The 13,836-nt window shown below is 36.2% G+C and overlaps 1 protein-coding gene across 3 annotated transcripts; it reads left to right on the top strand.

The window, feature by feature from the left end:
- The first annotated feature begins 42 nt into the window (after positions 1-42).
- Positions 43-12,447, top strand: LOC306885447 (pyruvate dehydrogenase (acetyl-transferring) kinase isozyme 2, mitochondrial-like). Of its 3 annotated transcripts, XR_013785538.1 has the most exons (12): positions 279-651; positions 2,970-3,111; positions 5,434-5,505; positions 5,643-5,827; positions 6,501-6,590; positions 6,738-6,815; positions 8,165-8,241; positions 8,669-8,767; positions 8,903-9,013; positions 9,253-9,366; positions 9,749-10,239; positions 10,863-11,796. XR_013785538.1 is itself a non-coding variant. In XM_079441964.1 (11 exons), the coding sequence occupies exons 1-11, from the start codon at positions 534-536 to the stop codon at positions 9,917-9,919; spliced, it is 1,257 nt and encodes a 418-aa protein (XP_079298090.1). In that variant the 5' UTR covers positions 43-533; the 3' UTR covers positions 9,920-12,447. The 3 variants fall into 3 exon arrangements, 2 of the variants coding, with proteins under 2 accessions (XP_079298090.1, XP_079298089.1); XM_079441964.1 differs by having other exon boundaries at positions 43-651; positions 9,749-12,447; XM_079441963.1 differs by having other exon boundaries at positions 6,738-7,031; positions 9,749-12,272.
- The last annotated feature ends 1,389 nt before the right edge of the window (positions 12,448-13,836 follow it).

Below are 13,836 nucleotides of genomic sequence, written 5' to 3'. Positions count from 1 at the left end.
AAGACCTTTGCTCTACATTAGCTGTGCGCATGCGTCAATGGCAGGGCGATATAGATGTACACCATGTAGATAGCGATGCCCATTTCTGATCGCTGCACAAGAAACAGCGTAGGCCAAAATCATTAAATCAATCTTTTTAAATTAACTGTACAATGCAATGATAGCGTTTTACCTATCGATAAGAATAGAAAAAAAAGAACTTGATGTGTGGGTTAACTTCTATTGTACTACATCTATGCAGATTTGATTAACAGTCTCCCCTCACCCCTCCCTCCCTTGTTTGTACTCTGTTTTGTACCTTGTGCTGGTCAGTTATTTTGGTGCGATGACAAATTAAACCGAATTAGAGTGATTGAGGAGGACCCTTCCACCGGACAGTCCGATCACACCGGATTTCTGCGCAGGTCTTCATTTATGTGATGAAGTAACAGGCTGTGCGAGAATGATAAACTTTGCGAACTGCATCTGATGAGACGAGGACAACAACTCGCTGAGAACATTTCAAGATCTGTGGATTTCACTTGAAGATCAACATGAAGTTCGCCCAGATCATGCTGAAGAACAGCTCAAAGCTGAACATACCTAAACAAGTGGACAGATTTTCAAAGTACTCTCCGTCCCCGCTGTCAATGAAGCAGTTCATTGACTTTGGTAAGTTGTTTACGTGTTTGGTAAGTTGTTTACGTGTTGATCTGATTAAGCTAGCCCATTGAGGTCGTGTCTGAAAACCTACTGCTGAGCTCACTAATAAAAAGTATAAAGGCTTTTTGTAGTAACACGGGCATGGTAACATAGCATGGTATTATGGTAGTTTTATGTTTTTTTTTTGTATCATGTTATCAAAATACCACAGTATTACCATTACTGTAAGAGATTGCATAAAAATGACTCTCAAATGACTTTAATATAGTTGTTTGTTGAATATCACCTCACAAAATAAATTATACCATTGATGTTGTTTTTAATAGCTGTACACATACAGGTCCTTCTCAAAAAATTAGCATATTGTGATAAAGTTCATTATTTTCTGTAATGTACTGATAAACATTAGACTTTCATATATTTTTGATTCATTACACACAACTGAAGTAGTTCAAGCCTTTTATTGTTTTAATATTGATGATTTTAGCATACAGCTCATGAAAACCCAAAATTCCTATCTCAAACAATTAGCATATCATGAAAAGGTTCTCTAAACGAGCTATTAACCTAATCATCTGAATCAACTAATTAACTCTAAACACCTGCAAAAGATTCCTGAGGCTTTTAAAAACTCCCAGCCTGGTTCATTACTCAAAACCGCAATCATGGGTAAGACTGCCGACCTGACTGCTGTCCAGAAGGCCATCATTGACACCCTCAAGCAAGAGGGTAAGACACAGAAAGACATTTCTGAACGAATAGGCTGTTCCCAGAGTGCTGTATCAAGGCACCTCAGTGGGAAGTCTGTGGGAAGGAAAAAGTGTGGCAGAAAACGCAGCACAACGAGAAGAGGTGACCGGACCCTGAGGAAGATTGTGGAGAAGGACCGATTCCAGACCTTGGGGGACCTGCGGAAGCAGTGGACTGAGTCTGGAGTAGAAACATCCAGAGCCACCGTGTACAGGCGTGTGCAGGAAATGGGCTACAGGTGCCGCATTCCCCAGGTCAAGCCACTTTTGAACCAGAAACAGCGGCAGAAGCGCCTGACCTGGGCTACAGAGAAGCAGCACTGGACTGTTGCTCAGTGGTCCAAAGTACTTTTTTCGGATGAAAGCAAATTTTGCATGTCATTCGGAAATCAAGGTGCCAGAGTCTGGAGGAAGACTGGGGAGAGGGAAATGCCAAAATGCCTGAAGTCCAGTGTCAAGTACCCACAGTCAGTGATGGTCTGGGGTGCCATGTCAGCTGCTGGTGTTGGTCCACTGTGTTTTATCAAGGGCAGGGTCAATGCAGCTAGCTATCAGGAGATTTTGGAGCACTTCATGCTTCCATCTGCTGAAAAGCTTTATGGAGATGATTTCATTTTTCAGCACGACCTGGCACCTGCTCACAGTGCCAAAACCACTGGTAAATGGTTTACTGACCATGGTATTACTGTGCTCAATTGGCCTGCCAACTCTCCTGACCTGAACCCCATAGAGAATCTGTGGGATATTGTGAAGAGAAAGTTGAGAGACGCAAGACCCAACACTCTGGATGAGCTTAAGGCCGCTATCGAAGCATCCTGGGCCTCCATAACACCTCAGCAGTGCCACAGGCTGATTGCCTCCATGCCACGCCGCATTGAAGCAGTCATTTCTGCAAAAGGATTCCCGACCAAGTATTGAGTGCATAACTGAACATAATTATTTGAAGGTTGACTTTTTTTTTTGTATTAAAAACACTTTTCTTTTATTGGTCGGATGAAATATGCAAATTTTTTGAGATAGGAATTTTGGGTTTTTGTGAGCTGTATGCCAAAATCATCAATATTAAAACAATAAAAGGCTTGAACTACTTCAGTTGTGTTGTAATGAATCTAAAATATATGAAAGTCTAATGTTTATCAGTACATTACAGAAAATAATGAACTTTATCACAATATGCTAATTTTTTGAGAAGGACCTGTATATTCAATATACTTTAAGTACATCTACACAATGAGGTAACGTCATTCTTAAAAACTGGACAATTTCTGTTTTTTATTAAGTTTTCAGCATTGTTACAGGTTCTTTAAGACAACTGTCAATAAACACAGACTGAAATATTTTGCTGTTAAAACAGTACTAAATATTTAAAATATACACATTTCTAATCTAAAGAGTCATTTTATAGAACATCTCATATTACAAATCTAAATTCTAAAATCCACAGTGATGTAGGAGTCTATGTTCAAACTGGCATTACACCAAAATATTGGTCTTAAATGTATAGGGATTTTCAGGTATGTCGTATATGTCAAGTTCAAGAGTGAAATTCTTACTAATGTAGTCCCGTCTTGCTTGCAGGATCAGCCAATGCCTGTGAAAAGACCTCCTTCATGTTTTTAAGGCAAGAGCTTCCTGTCCGTTTAGCCAACATCATGAAGGAGATCGACTTCCTCCCGGACAAACTGCTCAGCACTCCTTCACTGAAGCTGCTTCAAAGCTGGTGAGATCCACAGCTGACATGCTGTTCTAGACTCCCTGAAGTGCCACATGCTCCAGTGTGATGAATTTCTGCCTACAACTCATATGACGTATATAACCTTTAGTGTGCAGCACATGACTTCAAACGAAAGGTGACCATGAAGTCTTTTAGATAAGGGCCTTGTAAGTTGGAGAGCAGATATGTTTCTATAATGTTTATTACTGTTAGACATACAGCAAGTGTGTTGCTGTGAAATGTTGATTCAGCACATTGTAACAACCTCTTAGCAAAAACTTCACCAAACTTCATCAACATTTTTGAGAATTATTTAGCCACCATTCTAGCTAATCCAGGTTGAATTGCAATTTCAGATAACATTTCTGTTCATGTTTAGGCTAACATGCATATAGATGTGTAACACCAATAATGTTCTGAAATTTGAACCTGAGGTCAAATTCATTTGTGCAGTAAAGTCATGAAAACAAAGAAAGCTAGCCTTTGATCTTTTTTACACCATAAAGAAGTCATTTAAGGAATCCATAGCCCACAGACCAGATAAGTAACAATCTTTCTTAGCTAGTTTGTTAAAACTAAAACAAATCAATTAGAATATCAAAAATAAGTCTTTGTTTGTAGGTATATATTATATGTTTAATATTAGCAAGCAGAACATGTTTGAGACATGTAAGAGTTGTTCTCATGAGGATGTGGGTCGGAGCCTGGCCTTTGTCACGTTCTGATCCTTTTCCTGTCACTCTCAGCTGTCTTCTCTATTGAAAGCAAAAGGTTTCAAACAAAATTGAATGAGAAAATTGTGAATAACATGTATTTAATTTGCTGACAAAGTGCTGGTTTTCAATTGCCGTGAACGTGCAGGCGATTTAAATAGCTTGTTCTTCATGGAAAGTTTTCTGTTTAAGAATAGACTTCTGAATGGACCGGATTTGAAGGACAGAATGATTTATGAGTTCAAAATGAGCTGTTGTAGTTATTGACCTTTGTCTTACAAAGTTTAGCAGAGGCTTTGTGTTCAACAAGTCAACTGGAATGCATTGAAAATTATGCAATTGTGAGCATTATGTAAACTGAACTTTTTCCGCTGACTATGCTGGATTCAAAGGCTTTTATGATAACTATCTGTGATACTGGGACATTAACACATTTATTCAATCACAAACAAGCAAATGTTATGAAACTCTGCATTATGCTCAGTGGAGTACTTAAGGTTTCTTTCTGCCTGAGAAAGAGTATGAATTTTCAACAAATGTATAACTCTTTATCTATCTAGCTATCTATTTATTATGCACTATACATATACTTTGTTAGTTTTCTTTTTAGTATGTTTTATTTATTTTAAACAAAATATTATGTATTTCTGTTATATTACATTACATTATTCCAACAAATAACAGGCAGATTTGTAATAGTTTGTGAGTTATGAAGGACAACGTACAAAATGCCCTTGCTTTTCCCTATATTAAACAAATTTGTTGTTATTTTTGGTGCTAATATTTTTATAACTCAAGTTTTAAGCCTTCATATGTGATAGTCCATTTGTTTCAGGGTTCTTTGTCCTCAAAACTCTAGAATCATGTTGAGATCACAATGTGAACTAAATGTAACTTTCACATGTGTTCATGGAAATGTGAAATGTGTTGTGGTGTCAGGTACCATGAGACACTGAACACAAACAAGTGTGCGCTGCAACTTTCCTAGATGTCTCAGTGTAAACAAGTCCTCTTTGACAATGCGGCACACTGACACAGAACAGTGTCATTCAGGTGGATTGTAGCTAGTACACTGCGTTCATTGTGTCACGTGTAAGACTATTGTTCTCTGTGCAGCACATCTCCCTTGCCAAAAGTCACATGGGGACCTTGATTTGCTCTAACCATTAAATGATCAATGCAAACCTGTTTAATCACTATTCAGCTTTGGCAAAGCATAAGAATTGGATAAGTGGTTAGAGTAAATACCTGTCAGTACTTTGCACCTCTGTTAGCCATTCAGATAAACAACTACATTGGCTTTGTTGTTCAAAGGAAACAATACACAGTTTTACATAATGTGTGGTGCATTATGGCTGTGTTTCAAATAGGGCTGGGTATTGGTACAATTCAATTGATTCAATTGCAGTTTGATTCTTATCTCATTTGATTTAATTGAATTTTTTTTCATTTGGAAATAGTGGTGCACCTAGATGATTTTTTAAAATCAAAACTCTGAAACTGAAATTCAAGTTTTCATTCAGTCGAAAAAACGAAACAGAAAATACAGTTAATTTATTAATCAATTAATAAGTCTAAAAATAAACCCTGGATGTTTGTTTACTCTCAAAAACAGGTATGCGCAGAGTTTGATGGAGCTTGTTGACTTTTTGGAGAAAGACCCTGATGATAAAAAAATCCTAACTAAGTAAGTACAGTATTCAGGAGCATTCTGGGAAATCCAAAGTCATTAATCTTACTCATGTTTAGCTCATGTTTAACTTGGCTGCAGCCTGTTTTAAGTGACCTCTAATAGTGTGTTTAACTGGATGCTGTGTCTCTTAGATTCACAGAAACGCTGATCAATGTCAGGAACAGGCACAATAATGTGGTGCCCACCATGGCACAGGGAGTGCTGGAGTACAAGGAGGCCTTTGGCGTGGATCCCGTGACCAATCAGAACGTCCAGTATTTTTTGGACCGCTTCTACATGAGCCGAATCTCCACACGCATGCTGATGAATCAGCATAGTAAGTGTTCAGGACATGTACTAAAGCCCTGGCCAAGCAGGATGTTATTTCTGTCTCAGCTGAAACAATAGATTAACCATCTGCTGATAATGTAATGTATCATAGCCTCATAACCAATAAATAAAAAATGCATTTTAAAATTCTGTACTATTTGGTCTAAAACTAAAATTGAAACTCTCAAAAAAATAATCATATTAAATGCTTTCAGTGAATTTAGGCATTATATTGCACAGCATGAAAATGGATATTCATTTTGAGGTTTACGAAAGATTTTAACAAGTGTTATGAAATTATCTGTGTTTTTATAGATTAAAGTGAGCCTTAGATGATGGTAAATTAAATGTAAAAATAGAGGAAATAAGCAAATGCAGTTAAACATCTACTATTGACTTATATACACTACTATTCAAAAGAGCTGTATTATTTAACTTGGTCATTTGTAACATTATAAATGTATTTACGGTCACTTTTGATTAATTTAATTTGTCCTTGCTTAATAAAAATATGAATTTCTTTTAAAAAAAGTTACTAACCCCAAACTTTTGAACAGAACATCCAATGTTATTCAATACAGTTAATTAACAATCATTAAAGTATCTAAATAACCAGTGTAGTACCCATATATCATGCATTCCTACAAATAAAATGTATTTAAAATGTGTGTTCATTTTAGCGTTAATCTTTGATGGCAGCACCAATCCAGCCCACCCCAAACACATTGGCAGTATCGACCCAAACTGTGATGTTGTGGAGGTTGTAAAAGGTAATTTACCTTTAAAGGTAATGTTTCTTGCCTGTGTAACACTTTTTATTTACTCTGTCAAAGAAAGCCAATAAACTGTGGGTGTAATGGACATTGTAAGTACTACATGGGCAGACTCACACTGTGTCTCACACTTTCTCTCTCTAGATGCCTATGAAAGTGCCAAGATGCTGTGTGATCAGTACTACTTGACCTCTCCCGAAGTGGAAATCAAACAAGTGAACTGTGAGCGAGAATTTTTTTCTCTGAACTTTTCAGTCTTTGTGTGTCCTGTGCATGGTGAGTCATGCCCTGTCAGAAAACCTGAACTCTGCAGTGGAGCTCTCTACAGTCTTATTTACACTTATTTGCTTATTTACAGTCTTATTGATTCCATGATAGCCTGTAGTTGTTTGACAGTGTGGGATGGTGCCAACAAAATGTGTTGGGTGGGGATTATAGGTATGCTATGAAATGCCACATTCTTGTCCTGCATGCAGTAAAACTTGCCCAGACTCTTTAGTGTGTAATTATGCTTTTAGTTTATATATATTCAACTTTGCCCCTAAAAATTCACTGCTGTTAATTTTTTTGTTTTTGTCCAGCAAGGGTGCATTAAATTGATCAAAAGTGACAATAAACACATTTATAATGTTACAAAACATTTCTGTTTCAAATAATTGCTGTTCTTTTGAATGTAATATTTTCAAAGAATCCTAAAAAAATTAATTCTACGGTTCTCACAAAAATATTGAGCAGCTCAACTGTTTTCAACATTAATAATAATAAGAAATGTTAGATTGATTTCTGAAGGATCTTGTAACACTGAAAACTTGAGTTATGGCTTGTGTAAATTCAGCTTTGCCTTCAATAACATTTTAAATAACATTTTAAAATATTTTAATATAGAAAAGTTATTTTAAATTTGAATAATATTTCACAATATTACGATTTTTTTACTGAATTTTTGGTCAAATAAATGCAGCCTTGGTGAGCATAAGGGACTATCAAAATCTTACAGACATTTGAACGGCAGTGTAAGTGTAATGTACATTTACAGTATAATAACAGTAAGATGCGTAATGTGGATTGATAGTAATAAATAATAGCATAGTGTATTGAATTTGTTTTTATAAGTAAGTTTAACTACGGTATTATGCAACCACATTTAGTAAATTCTTAAATCACTTATTGGTGTAGACAGAAATAGCGCTTAAATCTTATCACTGTGTGTCTATGGAGAAATAGATGATAGGAACAGCACTGTGTACTTGGTTACATAATGGCAAAATTTTGGCATGATCTCTCGTTTTATCTCTTAGATCTCTTAAATAGCAGTGTACTATTGTGTCAAGCAAAGAGAGCCTACAAGGTTGAGTGACCACCGTTGCTGCATTTTTTACCAACACATAGTAACAAATTATCCAGCATAACCTCTATCATGTGCTTCATACCCGACTAGTTTGGGCAGCATGCCAGTGTTGATTTCTTCTTTGCATTCTTAAAATAAAAAATAATGTGGGCCTGCATGTTATAGCCTTGTTTTTTTGGGTTACTCAACTGTTACTGAATTGATATATCTGTTGTTTTTACAGTTAAAGGACCCAGTGACCCTATACATATAGTTTATGTGCCTTCTCATCTGTACCACATGCTCTTTGAGCTCTTCAAGGTACTTGAATCACTTTATAGAAGCTATAGCCTACACAATGATAGTCTTGATAGTCCCTCATGTCGTTCCAAACCAACACTTGAGTTTTTACAGAATGTTGACATAGCAATTGGTTAAAAAACAAGAATATGTGCAAGTGTAAATTAGATTTAAGAGCTAGATTTTCAGTGAATAATGACTAAAACTTTGTCTGGTCCTTATCCAAAGCTATTTTATGGATTCAGAAGACTTGGAATATAGTGAACAAGTTGTATGGACCATTCAATGGTGCATTTTGGGCTTTTTCATTATATGGAAAATAGCTCAATTTGACATTCAGCTAAGCGTCTCCTTTTGTGTTCCACGGAAGCAAGAAAGTCAAATGGATTTGAATTGACTTGACCATCAAGCATTTAATGATAGTGTTTTTTTTCTCTCTCTGTAACAGAATGCAATGAGAGCAACTGTGGAAACCCATGAGACCAGCCTACATCTCCCATCAATCAAAGTGAGAGTTTCTCTAGGAAGTGAAGATCTGACCATCAAGGTGAGCTTTTTTTCAACACCTCGGATGTAACAGGTCAGCAAAAGTTGAATATTTTATCTCTGTTTTAACTTGCAACATACTTGCAAGAGCAGTGAGAGCCAAAACATGTTTGCAATGACTCTTGTGGTATATTAGATGTCTGACAGAGGAGGTGGGGTTCCTTTGAGGAAAATCGAAAGGCTTTTCAGCTACATGTATTCAACTGCACCGAGTCCTGTGGCTGAAAACAGCCGTAATGCTCCCCTGGTAAGAACCTTGGCTGTCTTAAGCATACTGTATGCAGATTGTTGTGCAATGATACCAATGGTAAATCTTTGATCCACATTCCACAGTCATGTTTTCAAGTAAACTGTGATCTTACAGAGTTATAAATTAGCAGAATTACCAACAGTTCAGTTTATTGTTTACACCAGATTAGTATTGTAATGCAGTTGTAATGTTTTCTCTTTCTCTCACACACTTACTATGGCTTTCTTTTTTTGCAGGCTGGGTTTGGCTATGGTCTTCCTATTTCCCGCCTTTATGCCAAGTACTTCCAGGGAGATCTGCAGCTCTACTCTATGGAGGGATACGGCACGTCGGCAGTCATATACCTAAAGGTACACTGTAGCACTACCTAGTGAACTGCCTCACTGTTAACTACTTAAGTAGGAAGTGTCCTCATAAGTGCTCTACAACTCTCTGTTGTATTATTTCTTTGTACATGTAAACCTGTATGACTTTCTTCTGCAAACCACAAAAGATGATCATTTTGAAGAATGTTGGTAACCAAACGGTTTTGGTTTCCATTGACGTCTGTTGTATTTTTTTGGCCAGTTAATGAAAGTCAATTGGAACCAAAACTCCAGAATCGGTCAAACATTCTGAAAAATGTTTTTGCCATATCGCCCAGCCCTACTGTGAATAGTACCGCATTTTAAGAATTTGGATGAAATTCTACACCAATTCATAAATAAGTTTTCCCCCCCCCCTTTTTTACAGGCCTTATCCACTGAATCAATAGAAAGACTTCCTGTCTTCAACAAGTCAGCCTTAAGGCATTATCAAACGAGCATGGAGGCAGACGACTGGTGCATCCCAAGCAGCGAGCCCAAGAAACTAGGAAAGTACGAGTATACAGTGTTTGAAAGGAATGAGAAGCTCATACGATAAACATAAGGACCGAACAGGACGAACTGTAGTGGAGTTCATTTGCGTAACCATCTATTTGACTTTTGAGGTATTTCAAACGCTTGGTTTTATCAGAGTTGATAATTGACTTAAGAATGTTAGTCTGAATAACAAGGGCATTTTTGTCTTCCACATCTCACATTGCTTATAATACACCATGCACTTCATTTGCGGTGCTAACTCTTTCATTCAGAATTTCACAGGACATTCTTCTTCTGTGATGTCTGAGACTTCAGTCGAATGTACTGAAGGTGACAGGTTGTTTGAGCACTTGTTGATTCCTACACATTACCACAGATTCTGTAAGTGTGTTTTAGAGTATGTGAACTTGTGTTTTAGTAAATGGGGCCACGTTTTGTGAGTTATAGCATGTATCTCTAGCAAATATTTGGGAGAACACACAAGCATCTGAAAGTAACCAAGGCTTTATATAGTTCCTTGGTTAAAAATGCATTCACAATGCAAATATTAGAATGACTATAGTTGTGTTGCTTGATTGTGATATTGAAATGTTCCTCTAACAGTTGGACCTATTGTCTAACACTCCATTTAGTTTTGAGGGTAAAAATGTGAAGGGCAAATTATTTCATAAACATGCAAGAGTTGTTGTTGCAATGACATCCAATTTACTTCACTGACGATAAAAACAATGAATTTAATTTGACACTATCTAATATGTAATAATAATAGATTGAGTTGTGTTAGAAGAAGCTGACAAAGTTTGGGCCCAGATTCGATGCTACAGTATGTTATTCATTTATTTAAAACGGGCTAGATGGATTAGACGGTGTTGCTTTTTATTATGTGTGAAGCTTTTTGACCACAAAAATGTCTGATCTTTGTGACAACAGCTTCTGGCTGAACATTTCAGGTATTCTATATGAACAAAAATGACATGTATCTCTATTTGATTCATTTTTTTTAGCATGAAAACACTGAAGAGGCAATATTTTCGTTATTTTCATTTGAAGTGAAGTGACATTCAGCCAAGTATGGTGACCCATACTCGGAATTCGTGCTCTGCATTTAACCCATCCAACGTGCACACACACAGCAGTGAACACACACACACCCGGAGCAGTGGGCATTTTATGCTGCAGCGCCCGGGGAGCAGTTGGGGGTTCGGTGCCTTGCTCAAGGGCACCTCAGTCGTGGTATTGAGGGTGGAGAGAGCGCTGGACATTCACTCCCCCCACCTACAATTCCTGCCGGCCGGGGACTCGAACCCGCAACCTTCGGATTACAAGTCCGACTCTCTAACCATTAGGCCACGACTTCCCCAATTTTATAAATGAAAGAAATATTAAATGGCTGGTTTTAAATATATTACCTCAGGATTGTGCTGATTTGCCTTTCTAGTTTCGTCTGTGTTTTTTAAATCATTTAATTTTGTTTTTATTGTTGTTTTGTTTTAATCTTACTGTAATATTTGCAAAGTTGGCTTTTTGAAAGCAATGTGAAGGACCTGTATGAATTTTAAGGGAACTCAAGAGGCAGCAGCTGCTCTGATTCAAGTGACACTCATCAAACTCTGTGTGGGTTTCAGCTGCTAGCAGTTTGCTCTGCTAACATGTATTTGCCTCTTTCAGAGATGGAAGTATTTAGACAACCTCAATAGGTCATTTGCACATTTCAAGCTATAATCAAGAACTTACATGTTGATGCTATTCAATCATACCTCATAAGCTTCATTTGCAGTCATGGAGAGCTTAACATACCCATCCTCATGAAATCACACTTCTTGACATGTTCTAGATATACAATGTATTCACAAAGAAGCAACTGTTAATGGATGCTCAGTACTATTCATTAAATGCGGAGAGAGAGTGCCATTTTCTGTATAATTAAAACAATGAATGAAGAAAAAAAAATTGGTTTCCCTTTCTTTCATCTGCTTTTTTTAACTAAAATTTCAGGTCACACTTTATATTAAGTGGCCTTATCTACTATGTACTTACATAAACAAATAAGTACAATGTACTTATTGTGGTCATATTGTATTTCAAAACACTATTGCTGCTATTGAGGTGGGATATGTTAAAGGTTAGGGACAGGTTAAGTGGTATGGGTAGGTTTAAAGGTGGGTTAAGGTGTAAGGGATAGGTCAACAGTGTAATTATAAATGTAATTACAGAAATTAATTACATAGGTATTTTTAAATATATAAGTACAATGTAAAAACATGTCTGTACACAATAAGTGCAGTGTATCAAATTATTAATTTCAATGTAAGTACACAGTAGTTAAGGCCACCTAATATAAAGTGGGACCAAATTTCATTATATGGAACATTCCAGCTTGGACATTCTTCTAAATTACTCATTTTGTGTTGTACACATACAATAAAAAATAAAAAAAATCGGTCAAAACGGGTTTGAAACATGAGAAAATAATGACTGTCATACACTATAAAATATTGTCCATTTGTTTTACAATGTTTACATTACATTGTTTATTTTACATTCTTAATTTGTGTAACATTGTTTATTTTTTTAATTACACTACCATACAAAAGTTTTGGGGTTGGAGTTTTATTTATTTATGTTTTTGAAAGTCTCATGTTCAAAAAGGCTTTGTTTATTTGTGTAAAAGGACAGTAGTCAGATATGAGATATTATAATTACAACTGCTTTCTATTATTAAATATTTTAAAATGTAATTTATTGCTGTGATGGCAAAGCTGAATTTTTAGCAGCCATTACTCCAGTCTTCAGTCACATGATTATAAATGTTGAAAACAGTCTTGCTACTTGTGTATATATATATATGTATATATATAAATGTTAAAATATATATTTTGTTTATATATAAAAAATTACAAAAAAAATTTGAATGGGAACTTTTGACTATTATCAGATATCTATATATAATTAATTTTTTTTCTAGTGGGTGTAGTAGGACACTATATTTCATTTATGTAAGTGAGAATAGCAAAATAAAGTAAACTGTGAAATATTATACCCAAAAATTCTTCATACAGTGAACTACCAGTAAAACTTATAAAAATTTGGGACCAAAAATTATTCAGACACTTTAACCTGACCATGTTTTGCTTAAGTGTTTTGTCTTTAATTGCTAATGTGACCTTTTTACACCACAGACTGAACAAAATTAAGCATTGCTAGGTAACTGGTTGACCTAAATTGGTATTATCTAATTGTGTACTTAAATTTAACAGCTGAGAAATGTTTTTGGTTGATTGTAATCCATTACATACCTTTCTATCAAAGTTATCTGACATTATCAAGATGAATTTGTTCTGACAGTCTAACTCTGAGTTCTTGTCATATTTTATTACCATAAATTATGATAATGTGAGAAATGCTGAGGGTGTCTTCCCAAGCTTTTGAATGGTGGTGTAAACCATTTAAATGGGTGTCACAGTATCCAGCAGGTTGTATTATTTTGAGTTGGTGTTTTACAGTATAGATTGTTGTAGTGTTAGTTGTGTAGCTTGGGGTATCTAGCAGGGGAGCTACACTCTTACTTAAGGACAGGATCTTGGCACAGTTCCTCTGTTTATTTCTGGCCTGTAGCCATAAGCACAGAACAAAATGATCTGTCTTTTCTTTTGCACGTCTCTCCTAACAGCACTTGATCTGGTAGCTGTGACTGGTAGCTGGCTCCCTTGGAAAATAGTGCTATTTTAAGAACCATAACCACACCGCCTGACCTGTCAGTCATTCACACAATGTACCGTTTTTAAACCGCATTAACTGCTGCTAGTCCCTAATTTCCATAAGGACTAACATACACAGTGATTTTCCTCTACATTGAGGACTTGATTATTAGATTATCACTTTAATGTGCTTAAAATATAAAATATAATTGAATCTCATACAACGCAAAATAAAAGTTGGTCTGTAGCATTACAGGGTCAGAGGTTGATTTGTTGGTGG

Source organism: Barbus barbus (genome assembly GCF_936440315.1).
Source record: "Barbus barbus genome assembly, chromosome: 19".
In the NCBI taxonomy this organism is placed as follows: domain Eukaryota; kingdom Metazoa; phylum Chordata; class Actinopteri; order Cypriniformes; family Cyprinidae; genus Barbus; species Barbus barbus.
Note: the sequence above shows the minus strand (reverse complement) of the source record. Positions and strands in the feature narration are given on the sequence as shown.

What these genes read in the sequence shown, in the direction of transcription:
- LOC306885447 (XM_079441963.1), top strand. Translation starts at nt 534, where the DNA reads ATGAAGTTCGCCCAGATCATGCTGAAGAACAGCTCAAAGCTGAACATA. An exon ending in GTGAAGATCTGACCATCAAG is followed by an intron (nt 8,768 to 8,902) that starts GTGAGCTTTTTT and finishes GTGGTATATTAG; the next exon opens with ATGTCTGACAGAGGAGGTGG. An exon ending in ACAGCCGTAATGCTCCCCTG is followed by an intron (nt 9,014 to 9,252) that starts GTAAGAACCTTG and finishes CTTTTTTTGCAG; the next exon opens with GCTGGGTTTGGCTATGGTCT.